At 40.6% G+C, this 24,908-nt stretch overlaps 1 protein-coding gene across 3 annotated transcripts in view; it reads left to right on the forward strand.

Moving 5' to 3' along the window:
* ranbp3b (RAN binding protein 3b) overlaps window positions 1–24,908 on the forward strand; it is a 65,513-nt gene that overhangs the window by 14,437 nt on the left and 26,168 nt on the right. For 2 of the 3 annotated variants that reach the window (XM_061920864.1, XM_061920865.1), the window contains exons 2-3: window positions 19,875–19,930; window positions 20,260–20,296. In XM_061920864.1, coding sequence (XP_061776848.1) covers window positions 19,875–19,930; window positions 20,260–20,296 — 93 coding nt within the window. Of the gene's footprint in view, window positions 1–2,368; window positions 2,446–19,874; window positions 19,931–20,259; window positions 20,297–24,908 lie in introns of all 3 variants that reach the window. The other variant, XM_061920866.1, reaches the window with a different exon arrangement.

Raw genomic sequence — 24,908 nt, forward strand, 5'->3', positions numbered from 1 at the left:
ATTTTTGTCCATAATTCACAATCATTATGTGAGACAAGCAAACATAGATATATATTAGGGGTGTAACTGTACATAAAATGTCGGTTCGGTACGTACCTCGGTTCATTTTCAGTACAGTAAGAAAACAACAAAATATTAAATTTTTGGTTATTTATTTACCAAATTTGTAAACACAGGCTTTATCCTTTTAACATTGGGAACACTATAATAATTCTGCCCACGTTAATCCACATTAAATTGCCTCAACTTGTTGCTCAGATTAGATAAAATAACAAAACTTTTCTTCTACATACAAAAAGTGCAACATTAAACAGTTTCAAGTTAACTCATCATGCTTAATTTATTACAGCATTTGGGAAGCCTGTAGTTGATTTTTATCATGTAAATGTTATATTTTTATCAACATTTGATAGCAGGGACCCTGCCATTCAAACTAGACTGCTACATTACTAATGATTAATGTAACTATAGCTGAAAAAATAGCACAATAGCAATAGGAGAGACTATTAATCCGTTAACACCATGTTCATGTAGGCTTTATGATGCACTTACATTATTATATCACTAGCATACACGCACGCGCGCACACACACACACACCGCAAAATGAGTTAACGTTACGCTAAAAGTTAATTAGCTAGTGAGCTGAGCTGCAGTTTGTTTCTAGAACGTTGACTGGGAGGTGTTTATAATTTGGGGAGAGTCCGCTGCTCACCTGCTAAACACCTATCTGCTCGACGCTGAAGCGCTGACTACATGCGCTCTGAATACGCACTGCTGATTGGTTGTTACCGCTCTGAATACGCACTGCTGATTGGCTGTTACCGCTATATATGCAACCAATCAGATGGTTGTGTGGGTGGGACAATGCTGGGTGCTGTGTAGGAGACAGAGGCAGAACGGAGCATAGCAGCTTGTTAACACTTAAGCTTAGGCGGCTACTTCATATGTTCGTGTGGAAACTCGTTCGGTACACCTCCGAACCGGAACCCCCGTACCGAAACGGTTCAATACAAATACACGTACCGTTACACCCCTAGTATATATTGTATTTAATGCATTCTAACTCAAAAATAAATACTAACAATGGAGGTAATGCAATTTGATGAACTCCGCCTATTAAGCGCTCTGAAAAAAATCCAAAAACATCCATCAATGTTTTATACACACGCTGTAAGCATGTATGTAATGTAGTAGGAGGCATATTCATAATAACATGTAATATTTATATATTTTGGTCATTTTAAGCATATGGAGGTGCATTCATTTCTCCAATGCATCACGTCGCCTCCTATGTCCTACAACATATACTTCCACCACTAATCATGGCAGACTTTTTGAGGGCTAACGACTACTATTTTATGAACAAATGACGATCGAGAACAATAAATGAAGCTTGGAGCCTGAATACAAGCTACAAGTTTTAGAAGCTGATCCAGCAAGGAGCACTATTGCCAAGTAAAAAATCCAAACTATGAACATATTAAAACAATCACTTAGTGTACAATGTCTGCTGTCACAGGGATGCTGACTGATGGGATGTTTATATATCTTAAACAATCACTTAGTGTACAATGTCTGCTGTCACAGGGATGCCGACTGATGGGATGTTTATATATCTTCTTGTTTATATGTATGATTTTTTTTTATTTGGTGGTTCTAAAATTTATCATCCCTAACCCGGGCTTCACGGTGGAAGAGGGGTTAGTGCGTCTGCCTCACAACACGAAGTTCCTGCAGTCCTGGGTTCAATTCCAGGCTCGGGATCTTTCTTTGTGGAGTTTGCATGTTCTCCCCGTGAATGCGTGGGTTCCCTCCGGGTACTCCGGCTTCCTCCCACTTCCAAAGACATGCACCTGGGGATAGGTTGATTGGCAACACTAAATTGGCCCTAGTGTGTGAATGTTGTCTGTCTATCTGTGTTGGCCCTGCGATGAGGTGGCGACTTGTCCAGGGTATACCCTGCCTTCCGCCCGATTGTAGCTGAGATAGGCGCCAGCGCCCCCCGCGACCCCGAAAGGGAATAAGCGGTAGAAAATGGATGGATGGATGGGTTCTAAAATGTTTTTCACCAAGTACCGCCTCAGAAAACACCTGGGTCTCAAAGTACCACCATAATCACCAACATTAAAATACAGTAGCATGGTAGGCCTAGGTATTCATTAAAACAAGGCACGGCTTTTATTTAACAAGTGTATTTAATATTTTTGGACCGGGTCCTATGTTAGGTTATGTTCACAATATGTAGTTTATTCAATGTGTAACATATGTTGTGGTTTCCCCGTGGCATTGAAGACATTGTTACATGCTGCATTCCCTGCCAATGTTAGTCTTTGTTTACATGTGTTCTCTGTGTGTTGATTGGCTAGGAGGCTGGGAAAGGGCAGACGTAAGCGGAGAATATGGAGAACATCCGGTTCCCACGCTTTGAGTGATAGAAATGACGGTAAAGACACTGTCTTAATTGTTTATTTAGGCGGCGACCACGGTTTACAGTAGTCAGATTGTAGCAACTTCCATTGAGGCTGATTAGCCATTAATACCAGCGCGAGTCAGGTCATTACAATAAGGATGTTCCAATATCATTTTTTTCATACCGATCCAATAATTTGGATTCAGACAGCTGTCGATACCAAGTACCTGTCCGATACAATTACTGTGATACTTTGGATTAAGCGATCTGCCAATCCAATACTAAGTACTGATACCATTGCAAGTTAAGATAATTAAATAAACACTTTACTTTTATTCCTGTAACACTGACAAATTTGACAATAACTGTATCAAAATAGTGCAACCAACTAAGGTTCAACATTCAAAAGTAAACAGTTTCTCAATTTACGTCCAGGCGCAACTTTGTGGAATATTTCATCTCGGATGGTTGCACAAATCTCAGGTAAAAGAGCAACAATAACTTAAGTGCAACATTCATAACAATTCAAGATTTTTAAATAAATGTTCCAGTATAAAACTTTGCAAACCAACCTGAAAACAACCTGAAACAACATGAAAATAACCTGAAAATAACGACAACACAGAAGTTAACCATGAAAAATACAATTAATCCAGTTGGCCTAATTTGCCTCCCATTTACCTTATTGAAACTCAGAATGTCAGTGAACATATATTTGGAAGTCAACCATGTCTGACATTAGTGCTTTTACATTAACACCAGAAACAACCTGAAAACCAACTCTGTGGCTCAGTGGTTAGATTAGGGGTTGGGAACCTATGGCTCTAGAGCCAGATGTGGCTCTTTTGATGACTGCATCTGGCTCTCGGATAAATCTGAGCTGACATTGCTTAACACGATAAGTAATGAATAATTCCACTTGTTATCACAGTGTTAAAAATAACATTCAAAATATAAAACATTCTCATGCTTTTTTATGTTCAAGAAGTTGCATTAATGGTAAGTAGTAATTTATTTATTATTGGTTAGTGTGGGGTTTGCCCTCCTGGGGGTTCTTCAGACCACCAAGCACCGACATGAGAGCCCGTTTCAGGCTTACATTATTGTTTTATTTTTCAATAAGTCTCTCAGTTGCTTTCCAGCAATTGTATTTTTCTCTCTCGCTCGCGCTCTGGCTACAGCCTCCACCCCGTCTCTCCTCCTGGCTGCTGCTTATAACAGAGCGACAGGTGATTAGATAACAAGGCCCACGTGGGCCATCTACGCACCTGTCGCTGATTTCGAGGCCGGTCCTGGGACACCCAATTTTGCTGCAGGCCCACAGGCCACGCCCCCACCACAGTTAGCTTCAGAATAACAATGTTATTACAAAGAATAAGAGACCTATTATACTCTAGAAATGTTGGTCTTACTTAAAAATGCAGGCGTTTAGTTGTGTTCAGTGTTATGAAAATATGATATGGCTCTTACGGAAATACATTTTTAAATATTTGGCTTTCATGGCTCTCTCAGCCAAAAAGGTTCCCGACCCCTGTGTTAGATTGTCCGCCCTGAGATCGGTAGGCTATGAGTTCAAACCCCGGCCGAGTCATTCCAAAGACTATAAAAATGGGACCCATTACCTCCCTGCTTGGCACTCAGTATCAAGGTTTGGAATTGGGGGTTGAATCACCAAAAATAATTCCCGGGCGGGGCCACCGTTGCTGCCCACTGCTCCCCTCACCTCCCAAGGGGTGGGCAAGGGGATGGGTCAGTTTGGGACGCATAAAATTCACTGGCATGCTAACCAGCGGCATAGCTCGGTTGGTAGAGTGGCCGTGCCAGCAACTTGAGGGTTGCAGGTTCGATTCCCGCTTGTGCCATCCTAGTTACTGCCGTTGTGTCCTTGGGCAAGACACTTTACCCACATGCTCCCAGTGCCACCCACACTGGTTTAAATGTAACTTAGATATTGGGTGTCACTATGTAAAGCGCTTTGAGTCACTTGAGAAAAGCGCTATATAAATATAATTCACTTCACTTCACTAAAAGAGTAAAATATAAGCCTCCTGGTTGACCCAATATGCTGTTAAGCTAATTGCTAATAAAAATGTGACTGCTCCAAAAATCTGTAGTGAATCTGATACAGTCGGCGCCTTGTAATTTTATGGAGAGGACTTTGCTAACGGTCTAAACAGGTCAGGAAAGGCTGTTTGGGTTATGTTTTTATGACCAGGCAAGCAGTAACGCGGCCCCACATTCTCCATTGAGCAGCAAAAACCCAGCACTAAGAGTGGTTGATCATCCAATACTATGAATTTGATTAGAATTCTTGTCAAGCCTTTTCTTTCCGCTGGAATGACTCTGCCAGGGTTTTTTTTTTTTTGTCCTGCCTCATTCGCTTTAGCTGCGGTAACTTCAAAGTGTGCGTCTGCCAGGCGGCCTTTCAAGTGCTTCATTAAATGCAAGTTAAAGTACCAATGATAGTCACACACACACTAGGTGTGGTGAAATTATTCTCTGCATTTGACCCATCCCCTTGTTCACCCGCTGAGAGGGGAGGGCATGAGCAGTGGGCAGCAGCGGTAGCCACGCCTGGGAGTCATTTTTGGTGATTTAACACCCAATTCCAACCCTTAATGCTGAGTGTCAAGCAGGCAGGTAATGGGTCCCATTTTTATAGTCTTTGGTATGTCTCGGCCAGGGTTTGAACCACTAGGCCACTTAGTAGGTTAAGTTGCTTCTATTGAAACTTCCTAGATGTGTCCCACCCCTCGAAACGGATATTGCAAAGTTTGCATGTTGCTGCTCGAGTTTTGTAATATTGCCACGCCGTTGACATCCTTTTTGCTTATTATATTAGTCTTCCGTTTCCGGTGAAAAAGAAGCAAAGAAGTCATTTCCTTTAGGCAACATTAGCATGCTAGTGGATTTGTTGTTTTTTGCCCTTTATTTAGGTCTTGGACTCATGGTTTCTTGCAAAATATATATCTGTAGGTAACTAGAGTATTAGTTACAAGTACTCGCCGATGCAAATCCCTCCAAAAAGTGCCGCATCGGAACATTCCTGTATTTTTTGGATTCTTTGGCATACCACCAGATGGAGCCACATTTTGCAGAGTTGTGTATAAAGAAAGTATGGCCAACCAGCAATTTTGCTTCCAAGGAAATGTGCGGTTGTCCTGGATGCATGCAATTGCTGCCATTTTGATCTTATTCTTTTTGATGAAATATATATAGAGATATATGTATATACATATAGATATATAGATCTCTGTATAGATCTATATATATATATATATATATATATATATATATGTGTATATATATCGTATTTATTTATATACATTTATAGATATTGCTATATTTATGATATATCAATGTGTGTATATATATATGTATATATATATGTATATGTGTATGTATATATATATGTGTATGTATATATATATATATATGTATGTATATATATATATATATATATACATATATAGCATATATATGTGTGTGTTAAGCATATATATATAGCAATATCTATAAATGTTATATACATATATATATATATATATATATATGTATATATACAGATATATATATAAATATGTATGTATGTATAAATATATATATATATATATATATATATATATATATATATACATATATATATGTATATACACAGAAAAATATATAGTATATATATATGTATATATGCTATATATCTAAATATACATGCTATGTGTGTGTGTGTGTGTGTGTGTATATATATATATAGGTCTAAAGCTACTCTAGCTCATAAACTTATAACACAGTTGGGTTGCAATCACGTGACCAAGAGGCACATTTACTTTATTTGTTATTCAATATTCTCTCGGACCCTCACAGTTACTAGCGCACAGTGCAGTTTTGTGTCAAGCTTTAGGGTGGTGATAATAACATTGTCTTTTACTGACCAGTTCTTCCAAAGAATATCTCGTTTCTTCTGCATTTGAAGACCGAGTGTGTGAACTAAGAGTGGGGCTCCCCCTCTGTGCATGGCGAAGGAGGGAGGGACACACAGAATGATGAGTGACACTTCCATGTCAATCACTTGTCCATTTGGTTATGGTAATTGTTAAGATTTTTTTCAAACATGTTACACAGATGTGTGAAAATTTTACTCTCATTTGATCAGATTTGGATGGATTTATTTTAAGCGCAACGTGCGATGTAAGGGTTGAAATCCCTATTCGCACATGTACGAAGTGTTCTTTTTTTTCCAAGTCGCGCTGTTTATTTTTAGTCGCATTTGCGAGTAAATTTGTCACGTCGTACAGCCCTGTAACATGATACATGTTTGTGAAAGTCTGTACATTCATTCTTTGCCATGGGTTTGTGTCAGGAAACACATGTGAGACCAATGTATTACGAACGGAATAACTGTTGCATTTGACAACAAAAAGTTCTGTTACCTTCTTGATGAAGACCAAAACAAGAGCCCCAGCAAAGCCGGACATCCTGTGCGACGGCATCTTGAAAGTAAACAATGTTGCATATGCTTTGCGTCACTGCTGGCAAACGGCAAGGGTCGATGACGTAGCGAGACTAGAGCAAAGTCCTAGGGGATGAATTTTTTCAACACTTGTCCATAGAACTAGATTCTTATACGCTAGGGAATGGGTTAAGACGAAATGGGAGAATTCGGATTTAATCTTATTGACTCTTTAAGTAAACCCCTACTAGGGCAGCATGATTAAGTAGTGCTGGGTCGATAATACGATATCAACATATTTCGCGACACACGTAATCGATATCAATATAAAATGGGTTCGATAAAATACTTGCGATTTATTTGTATTTTTATAACCACAACTTATGAAGCAAGATTTGTTTCATGAAGTCACCAGTGCTTTGGGAACCCGGCAGCAAACAGGAATTGTCACTGAGCCAATCAGACTTTTGGTACCGGTAACAAAATATATTTCAGTACTTTTCTAAATAAAAGGGACCACAAAAAATGTCGTTATTGGCTTTATTTTAACAAAAAAATCTTATGCTATATTAAACATGTTTCTTATTGCAAGTTTGTCTTTGGGGACTGCGTGGCGCAGTTGTAGAGTGGCTGTGCGCAACCCGAGGGTCCCTGGTTCAATTCCCACCTAGTACCAACCTCGTCACGTCCGTTGTGTCCTGAGCAAGACACTTCACCCTTGCTCCTGATGGGTGCTGGTTGGCGCCTTGCATGGCAGCTCCCTCCATCAGTGTGTGAATGGGTAAATGTGGAAGTAATGTCAAAGCGCTTTGAGTACCTTGAAGGTAGAAAAGCGCTATACAAGTACAACCCATTTATTTATTTAATAAAATATTGAACACACGAGACAACTTGTCATTTAGTAGTAAGAAAACAAACAAAGGCTCCTAATTTAGCTGCTGACATATGCAGTAACATATTGTGTCATTTATCATTCTATTATTTTGTCAACATTATTAAGGACAAATGGTAGAAAATTAATCTACTTGTTCATTTACTGTTATATGCTTATTTTCTCTTTTAACATGTTCCATCTACACTTCTGTTAAAATGTAATAATCACTAATTCTTAGATACTTTTTATTAATTTTGGATGATACCACAATTTTGGGTATCAGTTCGATACCAAGTAGTTACAGGATGATACATCGGTCATATTCAAAGTCCTCATGTGTCCAGGGACATATTTCCTGAGTTTATAAACATAATATAATTAAAAAAAACGAAAGAAGATTTTGTGATGCGAAAAAAATTACTGGATAGCTCCTGTTCTTGGTATCATTATGGTGGATGTTAGGTGTAGACCCACTAATGGTGTTTGTTTGTATTGTAGCGTCCCGGAAGAGTTGGTGCTGCAGGGAATTCTGGGAATTTGTTCTGTAGTGTTTATGTTGTGTTGTGGCGCAAATAATCTTCCAAAGTGTGTTTGTCATTGTTGTTTAGTGTGGTTTCACTATATGGCACATGTTTATGAAAGTGTTGGCGTTGTTTATACAGCCATCCTTAGTGTGAAATGTATGGCCGTTGAGTAAGTTTGCCCTTCATTCACTTGTGTGTAGTGTGTATAAAGTCAAGATGATCACCTTAATGGTTAACGATCGGACATAATAAAGTCCTGTCTTAAATATTGCCATTAAAGACCATCTTGAATGCATCCATTGTCACGACTGGTGTGTAGTGTAGCATCTATAGCTACCACTCATCATACAGGGATGATTCTTGAAATATATGTTCTTGATATGTTTCCATGGAGACCAGGATTTGTGGTAAAAAAAAAAAGTTCATGCCATGTCTTAAAATCACCTTTTCCTGAGGGCGTTTCAGTGTAATAACTTCACCTTTATCTTTAGTAATTAAGCCAAATTTTGTGCATTCTTCCATTTCTGGCTTCACACTGAGTCTGCTTGTAAGGACTCCGAGATTGTGCACTGCCACACATGCTCGTCTGCAGGACACGATGTGACCACGGGTCGGGGAACAATACTTTTTAAAGGCGGTTTAGTACTGAATATGATTCAGTAATATCACGATACTATACTAATACCGGTATACCGTACAACCCTGCCTGAATGCAGCTGAGATAGGCTCCAGGACCCCCCGCTACCCCGAAAGGGACAAGCTGGATCAGTTTTGGATGCCTTGCAGCTGTTAAAATACAGTTCACCACAGTGTTAGCATCAGAGAAATTGGACTGGACAAGTTTTTCTGTCACTAGTAACACAAACGCAAAACACAAATGTCCCCTAATTGTAAACAATCAAATGTATATACTTGTTCTTATGCTTTCTGGGCTCACTATCTTCAAGGCTCGCTATACATATCCTACAAAGTGAAACCTACACTGTTACAATGTCCATTTCTCAGACGATGTAATTATTGACTTTAAGGTTTTACTACTTACGTATAAAATACTACACGGTCTAGCTCCATCCTATCTTGCCGATTGTATTGTACCATATGTCCCGGCAAGAAATCTGCCTTCAAAGGACTCCGGCTTATTAGCGATTCCCAAAGACCAAAAAAAGTCTGCGGGCTATAGAGTGTTTTCCGTTCGGGCTCCAGTACTCTGGAGTACAGTTCGAGATGCCACCTCAGTAGAAGCATTTAAGTCTCACCTTAAAACTCATTTGTATACTCTAGCCTTTAAATAGACTCCCTTTTTAGACCAGTTGATCTGCCGTTTCTTTTCTTTTTCTTCTATGTCCCACTCTCCCTTGTGGAGGGGGTCCGGTCCGATCCGGTGGCCATGTACTGCTTGCCTGTGTATCGGCTGGGGACATCTCTGCGCTGCTGATCCGCCTCCGCTTGGGATGGTTTCCTGCTGGCTCCGCTATGAACGGGACTCTCGCTGCTGTGTTGGATCCGCTTTGGACTGGACTCTCGCGACTGTGTTGGATCCATTATGGATTGAACTTTCACAGTATCATGTTAGACCCGCTCGACATCCATTGCTTTCCTCCTCTCCAAGGTTCTCATAGTCATCCTTGTCACCGACGTCCCACTGGGTCATTATTGTCACCGATGTCCCACTGGGTGTGAGTTTTCCTTTCCCTTATGTGGGCCTACCGAGGATGTCTTAGTGGTTTGTGCAGCCCTTTGAGACACTAGTGATTTAGGGCTATATAAGTAAACATTGATTGATTGATTGATATTGATGACTGAAATATGCTGATAGCAACCCAACCTAACCCCTCCACATCCCACCCCCCAGATTGTAAATAATTCAATGTATAAACCGATGATTAACTTGTGTGATGTCTGTATTATGCTGATAGTATATATTTATACCATGAATTGATTGACGTGGACCCCTACTTTAACAAAAAAACTTACCATTTAGTGGTCAATTGTACGGAATATGTACTGTGCAATCTACTAATAACAGTTTCAATCAATCAATCAATGCATGTGTACAAGACTTTCATGAAGAAAACTCACCAAACTGTATTTTTTTGACACAAGTGGATCAGTTGTAAGAAAATTGACGAAGCCAAATGGTCCATCCGGCCATATCTTCCTATATCAGGGTGTTCTGACACGGCACAGCAGTCTCCCAGTGGTGCAAATGTTGTCAGAGAAATGTGACGTTAATGCCATCGCACAATGGCTGACCGAATGGATTTGAGTAGGTGCATCTGTCCGTAAAGAAGTTGTGAGTGATTTTTTTCTGGCCACTCTAGGAGCTCTTGTGAAGGAGTTTTCTCCTCATGCTGCCATGAAAATGTACGTCAATGAATAGGGATGATGTTTGTTAAGAAATTATCGATTTTGATGCCATTATCGAAAGCTCTTATCAAACAGATTCCTTATCGATTCTCTTGTTGCATCCAGATAGGTTGTGGTATGTGGAAAAAAACACAATACCGTATTTTTCGGATTATAAATCGCTCCGGAGTATACGTCGCACCAGCCGAAGATGCATAATAAAGAAGGAGAAAAACATATATACGTCGCCCTGGAGGAAATGTATTTGATAAAATCCAACACCAAGAATAGACATTTGAAAGGCAATTTAAAATAAATAAAGAATAGTGAACAACAGGCTGAATAAGTGTAGGTTATATGAGGCATAAATAACCAACTGAGAAGGTGCCTGCTATGTTAACCTAACATATTATGGTAAGAGTCATTCAAATAACTAGCATATAGAACATGCTATACCTTTACCAAACAATCTGTCACTCCTAATCCATAAATCCCATGAAATCTTCTTCCTCGATGTCGCTTCTAAACAACTCTCCCAACTCCAAAGGTATGCGCCGCTTCCTCTTGTCGTTTTCTGCTGCATATTTCACTACATCCAGCTTGTAATAGGCAGTACATGATTTCTTTTTCGGTGCCATTTTTCTTCAGCCCTTCTCAGTTTTTATAAGTTAACGCCAACGTTGGCATGATCCAAATTAATAGCTACGGCAGTAGCATATAGTAGTTAGCATCCCATGACCCACAATGCACTTCTGCCATGACCCTCCCCTGCCGAATTCTTATTGGTTGATGTATGTGTTACGATTGCTGACGTGTGTGTGTGTGACGATTGCTGACATTTTCTTCGTCTCTTCCGCGAATGAGATAAATAATATTATTTAATATTTTACGGTAATGTGTTAATTTCACCCATAATTCGCTCCGGAGAATATCTCGCACCCCTGGCCAAACTATCAAAAAAAACTGCGACTTATAATCCGAAAAATACGGTACTTGGTTTAACAAAAACTCACTTTTGGCAGTCTTCACTTATTTTTTAAGAAAAATATTTAATAGAATAAATACATATTGACTGTTAGTGCCCCTGTAATTGGGCCACCTAAGAAAAATACATGCAGGGAAATGTCCATCCATCCTTCCATCATCTTCCGCTTATCCAAGGTCGGGTCGCGGGGGCAGCAGCCTAAGCAGGGAAGCCCAGACTTCCCTCTCTCCAGCAACTTCGTCTAGCTCTTCCCGGGGGATCCCGTGGCGTTCCCAGGCCAGCCGGGAGACATAGTCTTCCCAACGTGTCCTGGGTCTTCCCCGTGGCCTCCTACCAGCTGGACGTGCCCTAAACACCTCCCTAGGGAGGCGTTCGGGTGGCATCCTGACCAGATGCCCGAACCACCTCATCTGGCTCCTCTCGATGTGGAGGAGCAGCGGCTTTACTTTGAGTTCCTCCCGGATGGCAGAGCTTCTCACCCTATCTCTAAGGGAGAGAGCTGGAAACTCATTTCGGCCGCTTGTACCCGTGATCTTATCCTTTCGGTCATGACCCAGAGCTCATGACCTTAGGTAAGGATGGGAACGTAGATCGACCGGTAAATTGAGAGCTTTGCCTTCCGGCTCAGCTCCTTCTTCACCACAACGGATCGATACAAAGTTCGCATTACTGAAGACGCCGCACCGATCCGCCTGTCGATCTCACGACCCACTCTTCCCCCACTCGTGAACAAGACTCCTAGGTACTTGAACTCCTCCACTTGGGGCAGGGTGTCCTCCCCAACCCGGAGATGGCACCCCACCCTTTTCCGGGCGAGAACCATGTACTCGGACTTGGAGGGAAATGTATTATTATATAATGTATTATTTATTATACAGACCTGCAAACTGGAGTGGTGTAGGCTACAAGATAACGATAATGTTATCAGACGCATACAAAAGGATAACGTTACCATTAGCCGCTGACTATGCTTAGGTAACATAAGTCTAGCTAACATTACTGCAGTCCTGGGTGACATAAGAGTTAACGTTATTTTAGCCTAAAGGCTACACGTGAGCAGATATGGAAATTTTACCAGCAACAGTCACTGTTACTCACTCACCGGCACTATCACTGGGACTGCAGGTTGAAGCAGAGGAAGATGGACGTACTTCGTCATCTCTGTCGCTGCTTCTCCACGACACATTTCTCTAACCTTCAGGTTATGTACGGCCTGAACATGTTTCAAATTGTTTGTTGTATTACTCCCCTTATAAGAAAGCAAATCCTCGTCATATTTCTTAGTAAAGTGAAGCCATTGCCTTGGAGCGTTTTTTCGGTCCATTGTTGTTGCTGCTTCTGTATCTGACTGAGCTACTTCATTTCCTGTGACTGACATGGGATTCATTCCCAGAGATTCGGATTAAGAACGAAATATTTTCCTTTACTATAGTGGCTTCGATAAGGGGAACCGTTTCTCGAAAAGGGATTCGAAACCATGGAATCGGTTCCTTTCTTATCGAACAATCAGGAGAACCGGTTTTCGAACATCCTCCCTATCAATGAATGCTTTAAATATTTTACTTGGTAAACAAAACGCAGAACTACCACATACTTGTTTGAAAACGGAGAATTTTGGTTCGTTCGTGACGTCGCTTCCTGAAGAAGCCTACTCAGATGAGCGGCGAAACGTCTTCTAAGATAAACCAAACAGCCCAGTTGCGATCGATTAAATGTCCTGGGATCACGTCCCTAATTGTTAATAATTCATAAACTACGGCAGCACAATCGATCATTTCAACTGCACAAACAGCACAGACAAATTATACCATTGTGTTATTATTGACACCACAAATTAGACGTTTTTTTCGAAAATGGAGAATCCCGGTTGGTTCGTGACGTCACTTCTGAAATAGTTAATCGTTAAAAATTCATAAACTACAGCAGCACAGTCAATCATTTCAACTGCACAAACACCACAAACTAAAGCTTAATTTGACATTATTTTGACTTAGTTTGAGGAACTCCGTGGGGTCAGGTTCAGGATGACCCTTATGGAAATTTGAAACGTTAATTACTCAAACAGAGGCACTCCAATGAATATTTTATGCTGCACAAATGCAGCAGGAACTAGTGATACTATTTTGGCTTATTTTGAACATCATTTGAAGAACAGTGTGGGCAACTGGGTGACCTTTGATTGACCTATAAAATACTCTTTAATAACTCAGAAATTAAAGCGGCCCAAACAACCATTTCAACTGCACAAACGATTGGGACTGGTTTGGGAAGGTTTTGACATAGTGGCGGTATAGCTCGGTTGGTAGGGTGGCCGTGCCAGCAACTTCAGGGTTGCAGGTTCGATTCCCGCTTCCGCCATCCTAGTCACTGCCGTTGTGTCCTTGGGCAAGACACTTTACCCACCTGCTCCCAGTGCCACCCACACTGGTTTAAATGTAACTTAGATATTGGGTTTCACTATGTAAAGTGCGTTGAGTCACTCGAGAAAAGCGCTATATAAATATATTTCACATTTCACATAGTTAAGGACTGCTTACATGGGGTAACTTAATTACATGTTAACTTAAAAACATAAAACGTCAACTTAAAAACTATATTAGCTGGACCAAAAATCTTTGCAGCACAAACGAATGAGACAATTTTGGCATAATTTGAACTTAATTTGGAGAACAAGGGGCTGGGTGACCTTTGATTGACCAATAAAATCATTTTTAATAACTATGAAACAAAAGCACCACAAACTAATAACACTATTTCAACAGCATTTTGCGAAGGGCAAGGGGCCACCTTCACACAAGGTTGTAACAGGTGGCAAATTCCCACCATCTTGTGGTTGTGGACAATGTGACTCATATCAGTGACCATGATGTGTATTTATTTTTTTTTTTACAACATAACACAGGATTCACTTATATGACCCAATCCAAACAACATTTCCTAGTCATGGACATTGTGAATAACTTATATCAGTGACCATGTTGTGTATTTTTTCTTTTTTACAACATAACACAGGATTAACCTATATGACCCAATCCAAACAACCTTTCCTAGTCATGGTGCAGAGAAAAAAATTCAACACATGGTCACACACAACACAACCTGCTCAGTAAACTTTGTAAATACTTTTTTTAAAGACACGCCGCAACACCAAAACAAAACTCATAATTACACCCATAATTATTTTGTGAATACCTCATATCAGTGACCATGTTGTGTATTTTTTCTTTTTTACAACATAACACAGGATTAACTTATATGACCCAATCCAAACAACCTTTCCTAGTCATGGTGCAGAGAAAAAAATTCAACACATGGTCACACACAACACAACCTGCTCAGTAAATTTTGTAAATACTTTTTTTAATGACACGCCCCAACACCATAACAAAACTCATAATTACACCCATAATTATTTTGTGAATAACTCATATCAGTGACCATGATGTGTAATTTTTTTTTTTTTTTTTTACAATATAAAACAGGATTTACTTATATGACCCAATCCAAACAACCTTTCCTAGTCATGGTGCAGAGAAAAAAAGTAAACACATGCTCACACACAACACAACCTGCTCAGTGAATTTTGTAAATACTTTTTTTAATGACACGCCCCAACACCATAACAAAACTCATAATTACACCCATAATTATTTTGTGAATAACTCATATCAGTGACCATGATGTGTAATTTTTTTTTTTTTTTTTTACAATATAAAACAGGATTTACTTATATGACCCAATCCAAACAACCTTTCCTAGTCATGGTGCAGAGAAAAAAAGTAAACACATGCTCACACACAACACAACCTGCTCAGTGAATTTTGTAAATATTATTTTTTTTAAAGACACGCCCCAACACCTTAACAAAACTCATAATTACACCCATAATTATTTTGAGTGGAGTGCCATCTCCGGGTTGGGGAGGAGACCCTGCCCCAAGTGGAGGAGTTCAAGTACCTAGGAGTCTTGTTCACGAGTGGGGGTAGAGTGGATCGTGAGATCGACAGGCGGATCGGTGCGGCGTCTTCAGTAATGCGGACGTTGTATCGATCCGTTGTGGTGAAGAAGGAGCTGAGCCGGAAGGCAAAGCTCTCAATTTACCGGTCGATCTACGTTCCCATCCTCACCTATGGTCATGAGCTTTGGGTCATGACCGAAAGGATAAGATCACGGGTACAAGCGGCCGAAATGAGTTTCCTCCGCCGGGTGGCGGGGCTCTCCCTTAGAGATAGGGTGAGAAGCTCTGCCATCCGGGAGGAGCTCAACGTAAAGCCGCTGCTCCTCCACATTGAGAGGAGCCAGATGAGGTGGTTCGGGCATCTGGTCAGGATGCCACCCGAACGCCTCCCTAGGGATGTGTTTAGGGCACGTCCAGTTGGTAGGAGGCCACGGGGAAGACCCAGGACACGTTGGGAAGACTATGTCTCCCGGCTGGCCTGGGAACGCCTCGGGATCCCCCGGGAAGAGCTAGACAAAGTGGCTGGAGATAGGGAAGTCTGGGCTTCCCTGCTTAGGCTGCTGCGCCCGCGACCCGACCTCGGATAAGCGGAAGATGATGGTTGGATGGATGGATTATTTTGTGAATAACTCATATCAGTGACCTTGATGTGTATTTTTTTTTTTTTTTTTTACAATATAAAACAGGATTTACTTATATGACCCAATCCAAACAACCTTTCCTAGTCATGGTGCAGAGAAAAAAATTCAACACATGGTCACACAAAACACAACCTGCTCAGTAAACTTTGTAAATACTTTTTTTTAAAGACACGCCCCAACACCTTAACAAAACTCATAATTACACCCATAATTATTTTGTGAATAACTCATATCAGTGACCTTGATGTGTATTTTTTTTTTTTTTTTACAATATAAAACAGGATTTACTTATATGACCCAATCCAAACAACCTTTCCTAGTCATGGTGCAGAGAAAAAAATTCAACACATGGTCACACAAAACACAACCTGCTCAGTAAACTTTGTAAATACTTTTTTTTAAAGACACGCCCCAACACCTTAACAAAACTCATAATTACACCCATAATTATTTTGTGAATAACTCATATCAGTGACCATGATGTGTAATTTTTTTTACAATATAAAACAGGATTTACTTATATGACCCAATCCAAACAACCTTTCCTAGTCATGGTGCAGAGAAAAAAAGTCAACACATGCTCACACACAACACAACCTGCTCAGTGAATTTTGTAAATATTATTTTTTTAAAGACACACCCCAACACCTTAACAAAACTCATAATTACACCCATAATTATTTTGACTGCTGCAAGCCACCTCACTGAGAGATCCCGACTAGCTCCTTTATTATCGGAGTCTTATAGTCCAGTTTTACACAAATTCTTATTATTTAATAAGTGTGAGAATTAATGTAACTGTTAATTCCAAATGAATTACAAGTGATTAAACCCTTTAACTTGTGAAATGAAAATAAAATTAAAACTGCGTCAAACATAAATTATAACTGCAAAAATCGAATCATAGCACCTGAATTGTAATCAAATCGTGAGGTGCCCAAAGATTCCCACCTCTAATCACATCTATGGACAATTTGCAGTCTCCAATGAAGCTAACATGCATATTTTTGGAAGGTGGGAGGAAACTAGTGCCCAAAGAAAACCCACACAATACGGGAACAAATGCACACTCTAAATCAGTGGTGTCGAACTCAAATACAGAGTGGGCCAAAATTTTAAACTGAACAAAGCCGCGGGCCAAAGTTCAACAAATTAACCTTTTAAAAGCCACCCGGACAACTTTTGCATTGAATATTCAACAAGCAAGGCTTACATAACTTTATAGTGACATGCAAAATCCAGTTTCAAATAATTATAATAATAATAATAATAAAATATCAATAATTATTGCTCAGTTTGCTACACTGTTTTGCTTTAACACTGAATATGGAACAAGCAACGCTTATATAACTTAACAGTGCAAAATCAACTTTCAAGAAACAAAGGAAAAAACATTAAAGGCATATTAAATACAATTTTAATAAAAACATTTAATGCCTCATTTCTATTTGCAGCCTTCTGAGGTAAAAATCAACATTAACTTTTTCCACAGGCTAATAAATTTGAAAATAAACGTGGGGGCGAGGGGTTGTTGGTAGCGGGGGGTTTATATTGTAGCGTCCCGGAAGAGTTATTGCTGCAAGGGGTTCTGGGTATTTGTTCTGTTGTGTTACGGTGCGGATGTTCTCCCGAAATGTGTTTGTCATTCTTTTTTGGTGTGGGTTCACAGTGTAGCGCATATTTGTAACAGTGTTAAAGTTGTTTACACGGCCACCCTCAGTGTGACCTGTATGGCTGTTGACCAAGTATGTCTTGCATTCACATACCTGTGTGTAGAAACCGCATATATTATGTGACGGGGCCGGCACGCTGTTTGTATGGAGGAAAAGCAGAAGTGACGACAGGTTGTAGAGGGCGCTAAAAGCAGTGCCTTTAAGGCATGCCCCCAATATTGTTGTCCGGGTGGAAATCGGGAGAATGTTTTTTGGGAGGGACAGTGAAATTTGGGAGGGTTGGCAAGTATGAGTATTAGCGGTGAATGCTGTATAATACCAGCAGGCCAGCTCTAATGTTAATTTGATATTGCCCCAAGGGCCAAATGAAATTACACGGCACGCCAAATTTGGCCCGCGGGCCAGAGTTTGACACCCATGCTCTAAATATTGATGTCCAAACAGAGGGTCGAAAACACACACGACGTAAAGTTAGACATTATTGTCGATAGTAATGTCAAAAGATATAGGCTTGAACAAGAAATGCATTTATTTGAATAAAATACCTTTCTCTTCTACTTTTTCTTCTTACCTTTCCTGGGTGTCGACTGCAATTAGAATAGAATAGAATAGAATAGAAAGTACTTTATTGATCCCTGGGGGAAATTCAGCAAGTGTGCGACCAGCTGCTTCTGACAGATAATTTAAATGCACTATTTTTTTTTCACCAAAATAAAGCAATGAGGATGAGGTGGCGACTTGTCCAGGGTGCACCCCGCCTCCCGCCCGATTGTAGCTGAGATGGGCACCAGCGCCCCCTGCGACGTAAAAGGGAATATGCGGTAGAAAATAGATGGATAAAGCAATGAGGAACGTTTTTATGATACTTAAGCTTTTAGCCAAACTTATAGCCAATACTACGTAAATAATAGACTATATTCAGTAAATTAATTCATACAATATATCACTTAAATGTGGTTTCATGTTTAAAAAAAAGTGTTTTCATGTAAAAGGAAAAAAACGTATTTTGACAACCCTATATGTATATCTTTGTGTTGGAAAATGTCACAAGATGTGCAAATTCCAAACGACTTGTTTGGAGGAAGTATGAAGGAAAGCAAGATGGTTTTAAAAATATCTCTGCTATGCCTTCATTGTTTGACTTCAAATTTTCCAGACATAGATCTAAAATACACAAAAACAGGTACCAATTGTCACAGAACCTATTGATATACCTCGTTATATCATTGAATACCAATAAAAGCTGGGACGGCGTGGCACAGTGGGAGAGAGGCCGTGCGCAACCCGAGGGTCCCTGGTTCAAATCCCACCTAGTACCAACCTCATCACGTCCGTTGTGTCCTGAGCAAGACACTTCACCCTTGCTCCTGATGGGTGCTGGTTGGCGCCTTGCATGGCAGCTCCCTCCATCAGTGTGTGAATGTGTGTGTGAATGGGTAAATGTGGAAGTAGTGTCAAAGCGCTTTGAGTACCTTGAAGGTAGAAAAGCGCTATACAAGTACAACCCATTTATCATTTATTTATTTATGTTTCCTGGTTTTGTATGATATGCACCTTTTTAAAGACATAAGTCCATTCCAGGCAGCTGAAGCATATCGGGCGGACAAGTCACCGCATTACCTCGTAATTTTTAAAAACATTTTCAGCGGTCATACAAGTGTAAATACACATTAGCCGCTGGATATCAAAGCGTAAAATCAATTAAACATTTACGCTTTAATTCTGAATTTGTTCTACAGAAACACTCAGTTATCTTACATTTCAACACGTTCATTGTGTACAATTTAAAAGTATATATTTGTGAAGAAAGATGCGTGTGGTGAGGTTGCATTTTTACCACCACCATTAATTTGACACGTGAACTCTATTTTTCTGAACTACGGTCTTAGGAAGTTGTTTGTTTTGTGTATGCTGACCCCTACCGATGCTGTGTTTCTAACACAATTGTTCAGGTCAGCTCTTGGCTTAGATGACTAACCTTTCTTTTTATGTTTTTTTTTTTTTCTGCCCACAGACAAGCCTGCCATAACGCCCCCGGTGTTTGTTTTTCAAAAGGACAAAACTCAGAAGGTGAGTGGTTTTCTTTTTCTTAGTCTTCAAATAAATATATAACTCAATTCTGAGATTTCTGCCTGCTCTAAAATAAGCTTGCTTTGAAGAAGGTGCTTAACACATTCCTCACCAGTGGCTGAACTGTAAACAAGGCTCGATGAAAATACTTCCCAAGCACATATTTCACTTTGTCATCCTTTTCGCCCCAGGAGAGCGAAAATACAGTGTTGTAAATTTTCATTGTGACAACATGCACTATATTTTTGAGCTAAGTTTTGTTTGGATGTTTGTTCTAAAGATATCCCCGCCTTGGAATGGTTTCAAACTAAATATTGTGTTTCTCTCAGCGATCTGCAGAGGGCTCAAGTGCAGAGGATGGAGAAGGTAAAAAGTTATGTCTGAATGTGATCAGTCTCGCCAGTAGGGGTGTAACGATACATGCACAATGGCACCTCAACTTACGAGCAGATTGTGTTCCGCGACCAAGCTCGTAACTTAAAACTCTCGTATCTTAAATCAGCCCCTCCCATTGAAAGGAACAGAAATCTATTTATTCCGAATTTGGCCCGATCAGAAATTCACAATTTTCACAAAACATTCCTTGTAAAAAGAAATACAAACTCTTAGATAAGAAATATTGGATGCAAAACATTACAATAGCATGCACTACAACAGGGGTCGGGAACCTTTTTGGCCAAGAGAGCCATGAAAGCCAAATATTTTAAAATGTATTTCCGTGAGAGCCATATAATGCTTTTTAACACAGAATACAATTCAATGCGTGCATTTTAAAGTAAGACCAACATTTTTAGAGAATAATAAGCCTCTTATTCTTTTTAATAACGTTATCTCCGCTTGAGATGGTTTCCTGTGGACGGCACTCTCGCTGCTGTCTTGGATCCGCTTGAACTGAACTCTCGCGGCTGTGTTGGAGCCACTATGGATTGAACTTTCACAGTATCATGTTAGACCCGCTCGACATCCATTGCTTTCGGTCCCCTAGAGGGGAGGGGTTGCCCACATCTGAGGTCCTCTCCAAGGTTTCTCATAGTCAGCATTGTCACTGGCGTCCCACTGGATGTGAATTCTCCCTGCCCACTGGGTGTGAGTTTTCCTTGTCCTTTTGTGGGTTCTTCCGAGGATGTTGTAGTCGTAATGATTTGTGCAGTCCTTTGAGACATTTGTGATTTGGGGCTATATAAATAAACATTGATTGATTGATTGATATTGGAGCAGTACATCTCGGATGATAGAGTGGCCGTGCCAGTAACTTTAGGGTTCCAGGTTCAACCCCCGCTTCCGCCATCCGAGTCACTGCCGTTGTGTCTTTGGGCAAGACACTTTACCCACCTGTTCCCAGCGCCACCCACACTGCTTTAAATGTAACTTAGATATTGGGTTTCACTATGTAAAGCGCTTTGAGTCACTAGAGAAAAAGCGCTATATAAATATAATTCACTTCACAATACAATTCACTTATTCTAAAGCTAACCAATAATAAATATAATACTTCTTACCATTAATGCGACTTCTTGGATAGAAAATGAATGGTTGGATTAAAAAGCATGGGAATGTCATATCTTTTGAACGTTATTTTAAACACTGTGATTATCAGCGGAATTATTCATTACTTATCGTGTTAAGCAATGTCAGCTAAGATTTATCTGAGAGCCAGGTGCAGTCATCAAAAGAGCCACATCTGGTTCTAGAGCCATAGGTTCCCTACCCCTGCACTACAATTATAGAAGTTTTATAAAATACTGTAATATTGTTTAGCATTTACCTTGGAGAGCTGACTTTTGTAGGTGTCACCTAACTGTTTCTCCATCGTGTAACAATAGGAACTAGGAAATTGCTGTTAATGTTCCACACGGACGCATTTGAGTGACGGACCCGAAAAAATCAGAGTTGACAACAAATGAATGACACGTGTCCGCGTGCAAAAAGTAATGCTCGACCGTCCAGTTTCTTGAGTCAGGACTAGACTGAATAAATTGAAACACGGCAAACGCAGCATCTGCAGCTTCTCAATATTTTTTATGGATAAATGTTCAACTTTTGAGGCTGCATGCCGCTGGCTCCGGCTTGTGTGATGCAAACTGATTCTAGAGTGTGTCTGACTCACCAGGTAGGCTGCTAACAGGTAGCACATTTTTTATGGTTTGTGTCAAAAGATTTGGTGTTTTGCTTTCTCTTCTTTTACACACAGTTTTAAGTTACGGTGAAAAAAGGGCAGGATTGTGTCGACGTCAACAGTCTAATCAAAACATGTTCGTTTCTTGTGTGAATAAAGCAGGAACAGCAACGTGTAACAATATATTAACTCTTTATTGCTCAAATGGCACATTCCATCCATTTTCTACCACTTATTCCCTTTCGGGGTAGCGGGGGGCGCTGGCGCCTATCTCAGCTACAATCGGGCGGAAGGCGGGGTACACCCTGGACAAGTCGCCACCTCATCGCAGGGCCAACACAGATAGACAGACAACATTCACACTCACATTCACACACTAGGGCCAATTTGGTGTTGCCAATCAACCTATCCCCAGGTGCATGTTTTTGGAAGTGGGAGGAAGCCGGAGTACCCGGAGGGAACCCACGCATTCACGGGGAGAACATGCAAACGCCACACAGAAAGATCCCGAGCCTGGATTTGAACCCAGGACTGCAGGACCTTCGCACTAACCCCTCTGCCACCGTGAAGCCCGGCACATTCTTGTGACAAATATTATTTCTACCGGTACTAAAAATGTTCGGCACTGAAATTATGCTCGCAACTTTAGGCATAACAAAAAGCTGAGGGACAGCGTTTATCTCAAATTACTCTTAAATTAAATTAATTATCGCAACCCCAAATCCTTGTATCTCAAACCACCTTTCCCCATCAATATTAATTTAGATTAGGGATGCACTCTTAGACCTGGGCCGGGCCCATAGTCAATAATACACTATCCGAACAGTAAATCATGCTCTCAGCACCTAAATATGTTTATTCAATAGCAGAATTAAATAAATGAAGTGTATCCTCTTGTCAGTCATCCACAATCTTTGTCAGTGAGCGAGTTAACAAAAATAAGGAGGAAAAATTATGATTGCAGAGTAGAGATATCCGATAATGGCTTTTTTTGCCGATATCTCATATTCCGATATTGTCCAACTCTTATTTACCGATATTGGTATCACCCGATACCGATATATACAGTTGTGGAATTAACACATTATTATGCCTATGTTGTGATGCCCCACTGGATGCATTAAACAATGTAACAAGGTTTTCAAAATAAATCAACTCAAGTTATGGAAAAAAATGCCAACATGGCCCTGCCATATTTATTATTGAAGTCACAAAGTGCATTATTTTTTTTTTAACATGCCTCAAAACTGCAGCCTGGAATTTGGGACATGCTCTCCCTGAGAGAGCATGAGGAGGTTGAGGTGGGCGGGGTTGAGGGGTAGACATTAGGTGACTGAGCCGGCACGCAAAGGCAGTGCCTTTAAGGTTTATTGGCGCTCTGTACCTCTCCCTACGTCCGTGTACACAGTGGCGTTTTAAAAAGTCATGAATTTAACTTTTTAACACACATACTAATAATTTTGAAACAGTTACTGATAATTTCCTATATTATCAATCAATCAATGTTTATTTATATAGCCCCAAATCACAAATGTCTCAAAGGACTGCACAAATCATTACGACTACAACATCCTCGGAAGAACCCACATAAGGGCAAGGAAAACTCACACCCAGTGGGCAGGGAGAATTCACATCCAGTGGGACGGCAGTGACAATGCTGACTATGAGAAACCTTGGAGAGGACCTCAGATGTGGGCAACCCCCCCCGCCTCTAGGGGACCGAAAGCAATGGATGTCGAGCGGGTCTAACATGATACTGTGAAAGTTCAATCCATAGTGGCTCCAACACAGCTGCGAGAGTTCAGTTCAAGCGGATCCAAGACAGCACCGAGAGTCCCGTCCACAGGAGACCATCTCAAGCGGAGGCGGATCAGCAGCGTAGAGATGTCCCCAACCGATACACAGGCGAGCGGTCCATCCTGGGTCCCGACGAGCGGTTCATCCTGGGTCTCGACTCTGGACAGCCAGTACTTCATCCATGGTCATTGGACCGGACCCCCTCCACAAGGGAGGGGGGGACATAGGAGAAAGAAAAGAAGCGGCAGATCAACTGGTCTAAAAAGGAGGTCTATTTAAAGGCTAGAGTATACAAATGAGTTTTAAGGTCAGACTTAAATGCTTCTACTGAGGTAGCATCTCGAACTGTTACCGGGAGGGCATTCCAGAGTACTGGAGCCCGAACGGAAAACGCTCTATAGCCCGCAGACTTTTTTTGGGGCTTTGGGAATCACTAATAAGCCGGAGTCTTTTGAACGCAGATTTCTTGCCGGGACATATGGTACAATACAATCGGCAAGATAGGCTGGAGCTAGACCGTGTAGTATTTTATACGTAATTAGTAAAACCTAAAAGTCTAGCAGCCGCATTTTGTACCAACTAATCCTTTAATGCTAGACATGGGGAGACCCGAAAATAATACGTTACAGTAATCGAGACGAGACGTAAAAAACGCATGGATAATGATCTCGGCGTCTCTAGTGGACAAAATGGAGCGGATTTTAGCTATATTACGGAGATGAAAGAAGGCCGTTTTATCAACGCTTTTAATGTGTGACTCAAAGGAGAGAGTTGGGTCGAAGATAATACCCAGATTTTTTACCGAGTCACCTTGTTTTATTATTTGGTTGTCAAATGTTAAAGTTGTATTATTAAATACAGGTCGGTGTCTAGCAGGACCGATAATCAGCATTTCCGTTTTTTTGGCGTTAAGTTGCAAAAAGTTAGCGGACATCCATTGTTTAATTTCATTAAGACACGCTTCCAACTGACTACAGTCCGGCGTGTTGGTCAGCTTTAGGGGCATGTACATTTTAAAGTATTTATCGGCAGATAGTATCAGCAGACAGTTATTATCGGACATCT

This window comes from Nerophis ophidion, linkage group LG14, assembly GCF_033978795.1.
Source record: "Nerophis ophidion isolate RoL-2023_Sa linkage group LG14, RoL_Noph_v1.0, whole genome shotgun sequence".
Classification (NCBI taxonomy): domain Eukaryota; kingdom Metazoa; phylum Chordata; class Actinopteri; order Syngnathiformes; family Syngnathidae; genus Nerophis; species Nerophis ophidion.